The sequence below is a fragment of the Hyperolius riggenbachi genome, chromosome 7 (assembly GCF_040937935.1).
Source record: "Hyperolius riggenbachi isolate aHypRig1 chromosome 7, aHypRig1.pri, whole genome shotgun sequence".
In the NCBI taxonomy this organism is placed as follows: Eukaryota; Metazoa; Chordata; class Amphibia; order Anura; family Hyperoliidae; genus Hyperolius; species Hyperolius riggenbachi.
Window position 1 is genome coordinate 75901797 of NC_090652.1, and position 15685 is coordinate 75917481.

A 15685-nucleotide genomic window follows, 5' to 3' on the forward strand; every position below is an offset into this window, starting at 1 on the left:
CCTCTGAAACTTTGGATGGGGCCTCCTCCCCCACGCTTTCTGCACAGGTAAACTGAGAACCAATGTAATAAAGCAGATCATTACAATATGCTATTACCCCGTTGTTTTTGCCTGATGAAGTGAGATCAAACCTGCGAAACGCGTTGCAACGTCCCCCAAAGTATTTGAATAAACTTGTTCTATTTGACAAACACATTGGCAATTTTTGTGTCTGCTTGGAGGAGGTATGTCCACCATTGCCTCCTCATGTTTTAAACATTTCAGATACTTTTATCCTTTTGGTGCCTCTGTATCCATACTACACTATTTCAAACAGAGGCGGACATAGGCCCGTGCAGCCGCACAGGGGCCCCACCCTCTAGGGCCCATGCAGCAGCACTACAGTCAGGGCATGATTATTCTGTAGGCTCTTCTCTGTGTATTTTTCTCTGAAACCCATGAAGAACCAGGGATGTTTTTGACATAACACTGCATCCCATCCCATAACACCCCCCCCCCCCCCGGCCCATTGCTACCATCATGAGAACACCCATTCCCCCAAGTCGACTGGAACCCAAACAGAAGCCCAAGTGTGACATCATCACTGGAACCTTCAGGCGGCCCTGGTGAGTACCGTATTTTACGGACTATAAGATGCTCCTGACCATAACACGAACCTGGGTTTAGAGGACAAAAACCAGGAGAAAAATTATATATGCTAAACCTAGTGCATCCATGGTGAAGGGGCATCTTATGGGTTATGCCCCCTTTGTATCTCACACCTCTTGTGTCTCCCTGTGTCCCCCTTTGTATCCTCCTGTGTCTTCTATTTGTCCCAGTGTCCTCCTCTGCATGGGCACAGTACAGGGAGTCCACAACATTGTGGCGGGTTGGAGGTTCGTATTGGCAGCATTCACAATTCAGGAACTCCCTGCATTTGGACTATAAGACGCAGTGACTTTTCCCCCCACTTTTGGGGGAGAAAAAGTGAGTCTTATAGTCCAAAAAATACAGTATATGTTTTTTCCTTGAATTTAATTGGGGAAGGTGCTTGAAAAGTGCCTAAAATATTTGAGGGTTTAGATAGTGTTTCTTGGTACTTTTGCCAAACAACCACCACAGGCTGCCGACCATATAAAACCAGATGAGAAAGTACAAACAGGTGTTCAAGCTCTGTGGTTGGTTGCTGAACGAAAATTGCTTGGTTACTGTGCAGATGAAGAGCTCCACATGTAATGGCACAGAGTCAACTCGGCTCCTTCAACGAACTGTGAATGCTTTTAAGTACCATTCTAGCGCTGCATGAGCTCAATGACTGACTGTACAGACAGAGATCTTTAAGAGAGTCAGTGGCAGAATTGAACAGTTGGTAAAGTAGGCAATCCAAGGCTAATGCTGTATACAGACCTCTAATAACACTGGGCCCCGCCAAGCACAGGCAGACTAACAAAATCAAGTGAGTGCATAGTCTCTGCGTTATCAGACAAAAAGTCATCTAATCTTTTACTTATTTCCTATGTTTTAAAGCAAACCTGAAGCAAATAAAAATAACACTTACCACAGTGGTGGGTAAATAGTGCAAAAGCTATCCATAACAGGGGAGGCAAAGGGGGACAGATGTGGTGGGGCTCAGTGGCTGCTACTGGTCTTCCTGTTTCTACAGACGGGGGAGCACACACAGCTGGAGCTGTTAATTTAACTCATCTTTAAATCCACGCACTACATATATTTTTTGTTTCTGGGCATGTAACAGTGCCTCTTGGGGGCACTGTTACCATGATGCTGGACACCCAGAAACAGGAAGTATATGCTGTGCGTGGATCGGGTGAGTAAATGTAACAGCTCAAGCTGTGTGTGCTCTCCCTGCCCATTATGTGGGTACAGGGGGCTCTCTGGATAACTAAAGGGAAAGGGGCTCGTGGGCTACCTAAAGGGGGGAATGCTCTGGCTATCTAAAGGGGAGAACTCTTTAGTTACCTAAGGGGGGGGGCTCTCTGGCTACCTAAGGGGAGGGGGGGGGGGCTCTCTGGCTACCTAAGGGGGGGGGGGCTCTGGCTACCTAAGGGGAGGGGGGGCTCTCTGGCTACCTAAAGCGGAGAACTCTCTAGCTACCTGAAGGGAAGGGGATTTCTGGTTACCTAAAGGGGTGGTTCTTCTGCTACCTAAATGGGGGCTCTCTAGCCACCTAAACCGGGGGAATCTTTGGCTACTTAAACAGGGGCTCCCTGGCTACCTACATGGTGGCCTCCATGACCATGCCCATTTTTTGTGCAGCGTACTTCGCCGCAGGAACCCCCCCTCTTCCCGTGGAGCCAGGTATAGGTGCCCGCAGTATAGGTAAGCCAGGTCTAGTTGCACCCAGTATAGGTAGCCAGCTATAGGTCCCCCCAGTATAGGTAGCCTGGCATAGGTGCCCCCAGTATAGGTAGCCAGTGTAGGTGACCCCAGTATAAGTTAGATAGGTAGTTGCCCACAGTGTAGGTTAGCTAGGTGGGTGCCTCCAATATAGGTAGCCAGTATAGTTGCCCCCAGTATAGGTTAGATAGGTAGGTGCCCGCAGTATAGGTTAGACAGGTAGGAGCCCCCAGTAAATGTTAGATAGGTAGGTGCCAACAGTACAAGTTAGATAGGTAGGTGCCCCCAGTATAGGTTAAACAGGTAAGTGCCCACAGTAAAGGTTAGGTAGGAGCCCCAGTATTTGTTAGATAGGTGTGTGGCCCAATATATACAGAAAGGATCAGCTCTGTGGGTGGGTCATTCAAACACAGCCACTCTCAATCAGAACAGTGAGTGGGCGGAGCAGACACCCAGCTCAATGTGCCGAATTAGCTCAATTCAGATGTGGGTCTCCCTCATAGGAAGTAACACATCACCTTTCCATTTAGCTTATGATAAAGCTGGCGTTCCTTCAAAGCCCAGATTTGACTTACTAAATTGTTAATTAAATCCTGCTCAGGACTGAATTAATCCGGGTGCCCGGTGCTTAGCGTAAGGTTCTGGGAGTCCGGAACGCCGCTGGCACACACCGTCACAGGTCAGGGAGGCATGAATGAAGATTTAGGAATTCCACGGCTGGCTGGAGACCTAATTTATCCCCCCTCCTCTCCATTCCCCCTGTAGGAACTCCAGCAATCATCTAGATGGGCAGAGATATGACAGAGGGGCAGCGGGAGGAAATGAAAAGCGGGAGATCTTTCATTTAGCGCCAGTGACAGCGTGGCTAATCAGACACGACGTGTCACGCATGAGGCGAGTGACAAACTATTCCAACGTGTCACTGTTCCAGCGCTGGGGTTATCTATTTATTTTTCAAACCCAATCCAGGCACAGTGCTTAACGCGCCGTCCGCCAGCCCAGGAAGCAGCGTGCCCAACTGTTACAGTTTCGTGTCAAATGAGACTTTTGTAGCTAAAACTTAAAGAAATCTTGTTATAAAAACTTACACATGTGACCCTATGCAGTCCAGCTAATGCAGTTAAAGTGTACCTGAGATGGGGCGAAATAAATATATATAATAATCCTAACATTTGTATAGGGCTTTTCTTCTGTTGGACTCAAAGCGCTCAAGAGCTGCAGTCACTAAGTTCTCACTCAAGGGGCCACCCTGCAATGTTAGGAAATCTTGCCCAAGGATTTCTTACTGAAGAGATACTGACCCTATCCAGGATTCAAACCCTGGTGTCCCATGTCAACGGCAGAGCCCTCCAGCCTGATCGCTACCTCACCATCCTCCTTCACTGAATGCAGCCTATGCAACTGGCCCTGGTAATTTGTCCAGTCAGGGCAGGCGCAGGACGGCTGTGTGCGATGCCATGGCTGGGGGCAGGTGCACGGCCGGGCATGGGCAGTGTGCCTCGGACTGGAGGACTTTCCGGGGCAATTTGTGGGGCTGCAGGCAGCGGAGGTCAGCAGCGAGCGAGCAATCAGGCCGGAGGGGGCTGGAGGAAGCCCCAGGTATGTATACATTTTTTATTGCGCCTCATCTCAGGTTTACTTTAAGTGAGCCTGATAAACATATGATGTACCCGCAAATGAATATTACATACTTGCCTCCCCATAAGTTCTTCTCAGAAGTTCACCATTTTCTTCTAGTGATTCCTTCCAGTTCTGACAAGATTTTGTCAGAACTGGAATATATCAGTTGCTGTCAGTTATATATCAGTTGCTGTCAGTTATAACTGAAAGGACAACAGATGAGTAAGGTGTCCATGTTTCCCTATGGTTCAAGTGGGCAATATGAATTAAATTAGCACTACAGCGAAAAACTGTAAAATTTACAATATGTCCAAACATATACAACTAAGGGTGGCCACTAATGATCCAATCTTTTTCATCCAATCTTACCATTTCTATGTAATATTAGGTAACTGCCTGAAGTATCCATTCAGTATATCCACTCAATTTACCCTTATACTACATAGATTTGGTAAGATTGGATGAAAAAGATTGGATCATTAGTGGCTACCATAACAAGTACATTTTGTCCAGAGTAAAATGAGCCATAAATTACTTTTCTCCTATGTTGCTGTCACTTACAGTAGGTAGTAGAAATCTGACAGAAGTGACAGGTTTTGGACTGGTCCATCTCTTCATAGGGGATTCTCAGAAAGGCTTTTATTCTTTATAAAGATATTTCCTAAAAAAGGATTTAAACAATGATGCTGGCCAGCTTCCCTGCTCGCTACACAGTATTTTGGTAGTTGGACGGAGCAACTGCAAGTCACTAAGTGCTTTAGTAAATAAATAAATCCCTGAGAATCCCCTATGAAGTGATGGACTAGTCCAAAGCCTGTCACTTCTGTTAGATTTCTACTACCTACTGTAAGTGACTGCAACATAGGAGAAAAGTCATTTATGGCTCATTTTACTCTGGAAAAATGTACTTCTTATTTGTCTATGTTTGCACATATTTTAAATTTTACAATTTTTCGCCATAGTGCCCTTTTAAGGGGCCAGAGACTGCTGGTACGTAAGTGGTTAATGCATTGTGACATTCATTCCTATATGCAAATGAGACAATTGAGCTCTATCTAGTGAAAGTGTCAGTGGCGGGATTCCCACAGGAAGTGGCCCGTTCTCATTGCCTGTGACTCTGTACCGTGGTACATTCCATCGGGAGAAGCTGCAGCTCTACAATCAGAGATCTTTCTACATTACAAGCAGCAGTCAATTTCCATGCGGTTTCATCTGTGCCATCAGTCTCTTGCTTAGCGAGCGGCATTATCTACAGTTCACACCCAGAGCTCTGAGACGCCTCTGTATTCTCAGCTCTGTTTATGGAGGAGAGAAATGAGATGTTCTACCAGGGACAGACAATGCGCCACAATCCACTAGATAGCTTACAGTATGAATGGTGCCTTGTAAAGTCATACATCAGCCTGATATACGGCTACAAAAAGAAGTTTTTTAGTAAGGAAATTCCAAGTGTAGCTGTTCCTCTTTTGCACTCACTTTGTCACTGATCTCTGCACAGACAGCTGTCCCTATTCTAGCTCTGATAGGGGAAGCCTCTGAGTCATTGGAACGTTTACCCTAACACAATAACCCAAACACTGGCATGGATACCTAAAGCGGAAATTTAGTGAAAAAGGGGAAAAATAAATCAATACATGGCAAAGTGAGAAGTTAAAAAAAGAAATAGAAGAGATTGATATTTGCCATGTAATTTGTTCATATTGTTTTATCCACTATGAGCCTGCACAATCATAACATCTTTACTACTGGCAGACAAGGAAAAAACTAGACAGCACATATACACATGCACAGAGGGAGATATTGGTTGCTTGGCAGTTGGAAACAGCTGTTATTTCCCACAATGTAACGAGGCTCACAGACAACAAACGGTCAGGACCATGGTCATGACATCACACTGTCAGAGGGAATTTGCCACAATATCAGCCAAACAGAAACCTCTTTTTACTGTATAGTCTGTGGCCACCCTGAAAGAAACATGAAGTAAGAGCAATATGATGGGTCCCATTGCCGGTAATGTTGGCTCAGGGATTTGGCGGCCCGGCACCAATGTTACCAATGGTGGGATGTTTGATCTCGGTGGCTGTGTTTAGCTATTACCATGGGCGTCCTCACATAGAGCCAGGGGGGTGCCGCTGCCTCCCCCTGGCCGCCCGCTGCCCTCCCCTGGCCGCCTCTCACCCCCCTGTAGCCGCCGCTCACCCCCTCCTGGCTGCCGCGTCAGACCTCGATCAGGCGGCGACCAATAGTGCGGGCGCTAGGACCCAGCGCCCGCACTGATATGCGGAAGTGACATCACTTCCGCATATAGAGCGGGTGCATCCGGCGCCCGCATTACTGGTCGCCGCCTGATCGAGGTCTGACGCGGCAGCCAGGAGGGGGGGGGGGGGAAGAGCGGCGGCTAGAGAGAGGGGGCACCTGTCACCCGCTGCCTAAAGGGGCTCCCTGTCGCCCACTGCCTAAAGGGGCTCCCTGTCACCCGCTGCCTAAAGGGGTCCCTGTCACCCGCTGCCTAAAGGGGTCCCTGTCACCCGCTGCCTGAAGGGGTCCCGGTCACCCACTGCCTAAAGGGGTCCCTGTCACCCGCTGCCTAAAGGGGTCCCTGTCACTCGCTGCCTAAAGGGGTCCCTGTCACTCGCTGCCTAATGGGGTCCCTGTCACTGCCTAACCTGGGGGTCCCCTGTCACTTCCTAACCTGGGGGTCCCCTGTCACTACCTTACCGGGGGTCCCTGTCACTACTTTACTGGGGGGGGGGGTCCTTGTCACTTCCTAACATGGGGGTTCCTGGCGCTACCTAAACTAGGGGGCAGCATTTACTTCAACCAGCCAAGCACAGCCACAGCATCACCGCCAGCCAACCCAGCCACAGCATCACCGCCAGCCAACCCAACCACAGCATCACCGCCAGCCAGCCTGACCACAGCATCACGCAAGGCCTTTCAGCCCGCACGTCATCCCCAATCCAGCCAAAAACAGTATTGACAGGCACAGCAGCCAGTAGAGGAGAATTGAGAAGCCAGGTGAGAGGTGTCTACCATATTAAGGGGGCATTCTGCCTATTTATGTGAAATGCTATCTATTTATGTGCCTCATGACTGCTGAATTTGTCTTGTTGGGGGCCTCATGATTGCTGAATTAGTCTTGTTGAAGGCCTCATGATTTTTTGGGGGCCTCAAGATTGCTGAATGTCTTGTTGGGGGCCTCATGATTTGTTGGGGGCCTCATGATTGCTGAATTTGTCTTGTTGGGGGCATCATGATTGCTGAATTTGTCTTGTTGGGGGCCTCAAGATTGCTGAATGTGTCTTGTTGGGAGCCTGATGATTTGTTGGGGGCCTCATGATTGCTAAATTTGTCTTGTTGGGGGCCTCAAGATTGCTGAATGTCTTGTTGGGGGCCTCATGATTTGTTGGGGGCATCATGATTGCTGAATTTGTCTTGTTGGGGGCCTCTGGGAAAAGCTGAACCATCATCCTATGAGACAATAGCATTAAACCTACTTTTTGGCTTTTTAAAACGGAAAATAAAACTGGGAGGTTCTAAAAAAAAAAATACATTTTTCAGGAGTAGGATGAATGAAACTGTTTATCTTCACAGTTTATTTTCAACTTGGATTTCCCATAATGTTCATGTATGAGTTAAAACGTTTGTAAGAAGTTTAAATTGCTATTGCCACTTTGCGATAGATAAAGTGACTTTTGGGTTGCAGTTTGGGCACTCGGCCTCCAAAAGTTTCGCCACCACTGTCCTAATCTAATGTCCCACATTGCTAAGTTAATGAAAATTTGTCACCACCCATGGCCACACCCACATTCTGGTCCATGGCCGCACCCATTTTTTGGCGCGGCGCTCATACATGACCCTCAGGTTTTTCGCCACACACATCTTCTCAAAACTTCTTCCCTACCTTTTTGCCCCCCCCCCCCCTGGAAATGTTTCTGCGGACGCCCATGGCTATTACCTAGCCACTACGATGTTAAAGTGGACACCTGGAGTAAAAATAAACCACACACTAGCATAGGCAGCAAAGGTTATAACAGAGTAGCAGGAAAAGTCTAAAAACTTTCTTCTTGTGCCATAAAATCCAGGTTTTGTTGGTTTGCCACGCCCCTTTCTGAAAAAACTGCCATGGCAGGTTTCTGCTTTTGTACAGACTGCTAAGAGATTACATCATCAGTAAATGGGAGGTGCCTGAGGAGTTCTCTGCTTCTACTTGTGCCACTAAGCCAGCCTATCACTGAAAGGAGAAGTGAAGAGAAGTGCAGTGCCGGCCACAGTATGCTGCATTACAGAACTGCCACAATGCTTTCCTGCTGATTAAAGTGAACCTGAGGTAAAACAAACTGATAAAAAAAACAATTTTATTTATCCACCTACTCATAAAAATTACCTTTTTTTTTTTTTAGATATCCCATGGTTTTTTTGTATATTTAACCACTTACAAAGTAGATTGAATGTTTTGTTGCCTCTGCTCAGTTGCAGTATATTAAGTGTCCCAGAGTTAAAATACATGAACTACCTTGATCTTTATCTCCTTTTGCTTTCAAAAGCTGTATTCTGCCAGGAAAACGTTCATGGCAGTAATCTGATTATCAGTGATGTTTACTATATTCCCTGGTTTCTAGTTCCCCCTTCCCCTATACCGTTCCCTGGGGTCTAGTGGATCCCCTCTCACCCCCAAATAGTTCCCTGGTGTCCAGTGGTCCCCCCTTATACCCCTAAACAGCTCCCTGGTGTCTATAGTGCTTCATCCCTCCCACATATAGTTTCCCTGGTGATTTAGGCCTTCATCAATATAGCTTCCCTGGTGGTCTACAGTGGGCCACAAATAATGCAAAGTGGGGAAACCCTTTGAGGGACAAATTTGATGGCTCTGTGGGCCAGATTTGGGCCTCGGTGCAGAGTTTGACATGTATGCTCTAGTTAGTCCAAAGGCTATCGAGATCTTCCCTCTACTGGTTGCTATGTAGAAAAAAGAAAAAACCACAGAGACACCGGGAGCCCCTATAGTGTATTATCTTTGCAATCTGGGTAGAATATTCAAGTAATACTACTCACAAGTGTGGGTTGCTTGGAGAGGCAACCACTCAGATGCGCATGTGGGGAAAGCCCGTCCCCACTCGGTCTTTGGGATGGATGGTCGCAGCTCCTTTGAAACAAAAAACTTATTTTGCCACGATTTGTGGCAAAAATAACACGCCCACTATGTGGGATGTTAAACTCAGGGTAAATCAATAGTAGGAGGCGCCCTTGTTGTGTTGTCTGCAAGTAGGCATATATATGAAATATATTATAGAAAAGGTATTCGGTTGTTCTCCTACCTTAGGAATGGACACTCCACTCGGTAGGATAGATGAAATTGTTTATTGGTGGTAAGCACTTAGGACAACGCGTTTCGCTAACAGCTGTTAGCAGTCCGGACATCCCGACAGAGGAGCAGAGCACTATACTTGACCTGATGAAGCGGTTCATGCCGCGAAACGCGTTGTCCTAAGTGCTTACCACCAATAAACAATTTCATCTATCCTACCGAGTGGAGTGTCCATTCCTAAGGTAGGAGAACAACCGAATACCTTTTCTATTATATATTTCATATATATGCCTACTTGCAGACAACACAACAAGGGCGCCTCCTACTATTGATTTTCCCTCTACTGGGCATGGGCTGACCTTACTCGCACATGCCCAGTATGGATGCACTTGTTCACGGCAGTGCTCCCGACCACAAGAAGCCTATTAGACCTGCTAAATGGAATAGGGGTAGAGGAACCCTGCGCTGGATTGGTGTGTTGGAGAAATATCTGGGAAGCCTCTAGACCAGGCATGGGCAAACTTGGCCCTCCAGCTGTTAAGGAACTACAAGTCCCACAATGCATTTCAAGAGTCTGACAGCCTCAGTCATGACTCATAAAGGCAAATCCATTGTGGGACTTGTAGTTCCGTAACAGCTGGAGGGCCGAGTTTGCCCATGCCTGCTCTAGACTATAATTACTAGCTTCCCATTGAGGCAAGTATCTTAATCTTTTGCCATTTCAGGGTTGCTTTAACCTTCTGGGGACCGCCTGTAGTAAATCCTACGCCGCACTTGTGGCTGCTTCACTCTGATGCGGCGTAGGATTCCACTCCCGCCGCGATCGTGCGCACCTGAGGGGAGAATAAGCTGTCACACGACAGCTGACATCTCCCCTCAGTGACCATGGCAATTGGCTCCTGATCACATGATCACTACGATCGCCGGCAGATCGTAGTGATCATTATTAGAGCAGCGGTGGTAGGAGGGGAAGAAAAGGATCCACTCACCTTTCTGACGTTCGATTGTCAATTCCCTCTGCTCTGGCCGGCATCTCTGCTCGCTCTGACCCTAATGTCGGGTCCCGAAACTTAGAGTCAGTGCGAGCAGGAATGCCGGCCAGAGCGGAGGGGGCTAGAGCTGCTCATCGCAGGACCCAGGGAGGTAGGTAAAGGCTGCTGGCTGTACTGGGGACACCTGGCTATACTGGGGACGGCAATGCCTGGCTATCGATACTGGGGATCCGGTTGCCTGACCCCCCAAATGCCCCCCCTCAGCCTTGGACAGGCCCACCGAACCACCGATGGTCCCATCGGTGGGCCCCGGCCGTCCCGCCTCCTGGGGGCCCCAGTGCTAAAAAGGAGGGGGGCTAAGCGCAGGAAGGCGGGACATTGTGCACAGATCGGCGGGGAGGGGCGGAAGCCTCCCCCCCCCCCCTCACCTAGGGGCCCCCCTTCCGCGCTCCCCCCCCCCTCCAGAATTGCAGCCAGCGGCAGCACCGGGGAAGAATCACTTAACGGCATGACGGAGATCCGTAGCTCTGCGTGCCGCTGGCTGGTCTGTCTCTGTCTCCTGAACTGACTGTCCAATCACGCTCTCGCAGGAAGTACTGCGAGAGCGTGATTGGACAGTCAGTTCAGGAGACAGAGAGACCAGCCAGCGGCACGCAGAGCTACGGATCTCCGTCATGCTGGTAAGTGATTCTTCCCCGGTGCTGCCGCTGGCTGCAATTCTGGAGGGGGGGCCCCTAGGTGAGGGAGGGGGGTGGCTTCCGCCCCACCCCACCGATCTTTGCCCGCTGCCAACCTGATTGCATTTTGAGGGGGGGGGGGGGGGTATCTGCCACCAACCTGCCCACATTACGATTTTCTGGTCACTGCTGCCCACATAACGATTTTCAGGTGCCTGCTGCCCACATTGCGATTTTCAGGTGTCTGCTGCCCACATTGTGTTTTTCTGGTAACTGCTGCCCACGTTACGATTTTCAGGTGGCTGCTGCCCACATTGCGATTTTCTGGTGTCTGCTGCACACATTGTGATTTTCAGGTGTCTGCTGCACACATTGTGATTTTCAGGTGTCTGCTGCCCACATTGGCCTCGATTCACAAAGCGGTGATAACCCAGTTATCACGCCTAAAAGACTTTAGGCGTGATGACCTTTTCACCACTGAGTTATCACCGATTTTTCCTGCTCTTCGCGCGAAGTTACCGCGCGTACGCGCGTGAGAGCGCGCGCAAAGTCCCATAGGGCTTAATGGGAGCTTCGCGCGAAGCGTCGGGTGTTGCGCGCGCACTTACGCGCGTACGCGCGGCAACTTCGCGCGAGTTTCTACTTATCATGCCTAAAGTGACTTTAGGCGTGATAAGGGCCTTTTCACCACGGTGCTAACACTTTGCACCGCTTGGTGAATCGAGCCCATTGTGATTTTCAGGTGTCTGCTGCCCACATTGTGATTTTCTGGTGACTGCTGCCCACATTACGATTTTCAGGTGTCTGCTGCCCACATTACGATTTTCAGGTGTCTGCTGCCCACATTACGATTTTCTGGTGACTGCTGCCCACATTGTGATTTTCAGGTGTCTGCTGCCCACATTACGATTTTCTGGTGTCTGCTGCCCACATTACGATTTTCAGGTGTCTGCTGCCTACATTACGATTTTCAGGTGTCTGCTGCCTACATTACGATGTTCAGGTGTCTGCTGCCCACATTACGATTTTCTGGTGTCTGCTGCCCACATTACGATTTTCTGGTGTCTGCTGCCCACATTACGATTTTCTGGTCACTGCTGCCCACTTTTGGGGGGGTATCTGCCACCAACCTGATTGCATTTTGGGGGGTATCTGCCGCCAATCTGATTGCATTTTGTGGGGTTATCTGCCGCCAACCTGATTGCATTTTGTGGGGGTATCTGCCGCCAACCTGATTGCATGTTGTGGGGGTATCTGCCGCCAACCTGATTGCATTTTGTCGGAAAATCTGCTGCGATTTGACTACTTGATGAATTATCATGAGGCATGTAACTACTTGAATATTTTATCTAAAATGTATCTGGTTGAACCTAATCTCTGTGAATAACACCGCTACTTATGTTGTGTTTTTTTTTTTTTTTAAGTCTGCCCATGACTCATCGTGACCACGCCGATGTTCCAGTGCGTGGTGACACCCATTCACTGTCGCTGCGGCGCGCTGTGCGCGCCGCATGTGGACATATCCCTATTGGAGGCTGTCCTCACGATCTTTTCCCTACCATAAACTCATGCATAATTTCTATAGTACATGTGTATGTGAGCCCAAAATGGGAGGTGGGGGGGATCGGGGGGGGGGGGGGGAGGAGGGGATCGGGGGGGGGGGCAGGCTGAAACTTCCTTGGTGGGCCCTTAGTGTCCCAGTCCGACCCTGCCCCCCCTGCATGTAAAATACACTGGTCCTTATGGGGGGTTAGGCTGTTGGTCCCCAGAAGGTTAAAGGACAACTGAAGTGAGAAGGATGGAGGCTGCCATATTTATTTCCTTTTAAAAAATGTACATTGCCTAACTGTCCTGCTGATCCTCTGCCTCTAATACAGTTAGCCATAGACCCTGGAAAAGCATACGCAGGTCAGATGTTCTGACTGGATTTTTCACATGCCTGTTTCAGGTGTGTGATTCAGATACTACTGATGAATGAAAGATCAGGATACACGTTTTTTCATTTAAAAGGAAATAAATATGGCAGCCTCCCTATCCCTCTCACTTCAGATGTCCTTTAACTCTTTCTGCTGGCAGGCTGTGGTGAAACAAAGCTAGTGGCAGCTCCCGCTTCAAAATCGATGTCTCTATGGCGAGCAACTTAATATTTTTTGCCTAACTCAGTTGATAAAATTAAGACTAGCTAGTTCAGCAATGATCGGGACCAAATGTAAACATCATAGGCTTTTGAGCATAGCAGAATGTCCAAATGATAGTTCTATTATGGAAGAAAAGTCTCCTACAGATGTACTTGGCTGGTTGGCAGGCATGCTTTAATCGTTACTTGCTAGCAAGCTGCTCCTATGTGGACAGATCATAGACAAATCATTCCAGGCCCCAGCCCTGTGTGAGTGTGTAATTCCTTAGTAGCTAAGCATTGCTGCAGACTAGAACTTGGATCAGACAGGAAGTTTTGAATCAGGATAATTGGCTAATTTAAAAGAAAAACAGTAAGCTTAAAGGGGTTCTGTGGGCCTTAAAATAAAGTGTCACTTACCTGGAGCTTCTACCGGCCCCCTGCAGCTATAAGTCCCACGCCATCACTGAAGCCGCCTTCGTTTCGTCGCCACTGGTGACCTGCTAATTATTCATCTAACTAGACGAATATCACTGTGGCTGCGCGGCCATGGCCACGCCCATCATCGGGAGCTTACTGTGCAAGCGCAGTACGAAGTTTTCTTATACTGCGCCTGCGCAATAAGCTACCGATAACGCTCACGGCCGAGCAGCCGCAGTGCTACTTGTCTAGTTAGACGAATAATTAGCAGGTCACCAGCGCCGCCGAATGGAGGCGGCTTCAGTGATGGCGTGGGACTTAAAGAGTAACTGTTAGCCCAAAAAATCAAATTTAAATCTCTATTGCAATGTGTTAAATAGTTTGTAAGGGAGCCAAAAAGGCAATGCCGAAGTTAAAAAGCAATCTAATTTTTTTACTGTGTGGCTATCATTCAGCCTTTTCTCCAAGCTCCTAAGGAGGACGCAAAGCCGCATAACAGATACTGCACAGCATGCAGAGCATGCCCATGTCTGCACGACCCCCCTCTCCCCCCCAGGACCAGGTGCCGATGTCTGCCCGACCCCCTCTCCCCCCCCAGGACCAGGTGCCGATGTCTGTCCGCTCCTCCCCCAACCCGCCCCCCCCCGCAAGAGCCGATGTCTGTCCGACCCCCCAGGACCAGGTGCCGATATCTTCTCACCCCAAACAGCTGACACGGAGAGAGAGCGGGAGTGGAGTACATCTACACACTTCCAGCGCCGCCACCGCAGAGCAGCCGCCGCCGTGCATCTCTCTCCTGCTCGTGATTCTCTCACATGTGACTCGGCGGCGGCTGCTCTGCGAGAGCGGACAGACATCGGCACCTGGTCCTGGGGGGGGAGAGGGGGTTGGGCAGACATCGGCACCTGGTCCTGGGGGGGAGAGGGGGGTCGGGCAGACATGGGCATGCTCTGCATGCTGTGCAGTATCTGTTATGCGGCTTTGCGTCCTCCTTAGGAGCTTGGAAAAAAGGCTGAATGATAGCCACACAGTAAAAAAATTAGATTGCTTTTTAACTTCAGCATTGCCTTTTTGGCTCCCTTACAAACTATTTAACACATTGCAATAGAGATTTAAATTTGATTTTTTGGGCTAACAGTTACTCTTTAATAGCTGCAGGGGGCCGGTAGACGCTCCAGGTAAATGACATTTTTTTTTAAGGCCCAGTGAACCCCTTTAAAGCTAGTAAGCCTTTTTCAGACATATTCCTGTTGACTGAAAATATTAGAACATACAATCAGAAGGCAGTAGAGATACATATTTTTTGCAAATACAGTATATGTTATCCAGATACATCAATTACAAGGGATCCTGCAAGGATTGTGAGGTATTTATGAAAAATAGATAAGACCCTTGGTTCCCTACATAAAGTCTCAGGCTGACATGGAGAGGTTTTTTTTTTTTACAGACCCCATCCTGTTCAGTGTACGCTCCTGGAGCCTGAGAACAGTTAAATGTATGTTACTGAGCGGGGAAGAGGCACTCAGAGGGGTACAGTGATTCCCAGGGGCGCCAGTGCCCCAGTGTAGCGCCGCCACTGCTCAAAGCACAGAATACTTCCACTTGCTGTGAATTCTGTGGTAGAAAGGCCTGTTACTTCGACATGCAGATAGTGTTGCATTTGCTTAAAGATTGCCTGAGGTAAAGGTTTTCTTTAATCTGCACATTTCTTGTAGCCGTTTCCCCGGTTTTGCAGGCTACCATTGATCTCCATTCCCGGGCAGGAAGAAAGACGTGTTCTTTTATCAGTGATTGAGTTACGGAACTGGACAGACAATCACAATGGAGTTACAGAATGCGGTTAAGAGTAATAAAATAAAGGAGTCTGCCGCTGTAAGTGAGAGACAGATATGAAACGCATTAGGGATGAAAAGAACAGGATTAAGAGAAGCCTGCCGGGAATATAAAGAGCTTTATGATACAAGATGTACCTGACCAAGTGGAGACCAAGCAAAGAAGGCCCAGTTACTGCCAGATAATTCTTATTCTGCTTTCAATTACATCCCCCTATTATCATAGAGCCTGTAATTGAGGTATTCTGGGGCCAACTAGCAGAGCAGGATTATCCACCAGGCAACCTAGGCAGGTGCTTGGGGCCTAGTGGGAGGTAGGGGACCCACCTGCCACCTTCTCTGACCTCTCTCCACTTCAGCGTACCAAAAGGACCACAAGGGGGCCC

At 48.6% G+C, this 15685-nt stretch overlaps 1 protein-coding gene across 4 annotated transcripts in view; it reads right to left on the bottom strand.

Annotated features, from left to right (window-relative positions):
- The window catches only part of CACNA1H (calcium voltage-gated channel subunit alpha1 H), an 822232-nt gene that overhangs the window by 270264 nt on the left and 536283 nt on the right, over window positions 1-15685 (bottom strand). Inside the window, exon 1 of one of the 4 annotated variants that reach the window (XM_068244153.1) lies at window positions 4026-4069. The exons of the other annotated variants lie outside the window; for them this stretch is intronic. Coding sequence (XP_068100254.1) covers window positions 4026-4037 — 12 coding nt within the window. The 5' untranslated portion in view covers window positions 4038-4069. Of the gene's footprint in view, window positions 1-4025; window positions 4070-15685 lie in introns of those variants that run through there. 4 annotated transcript variants of the gene reach the window in all.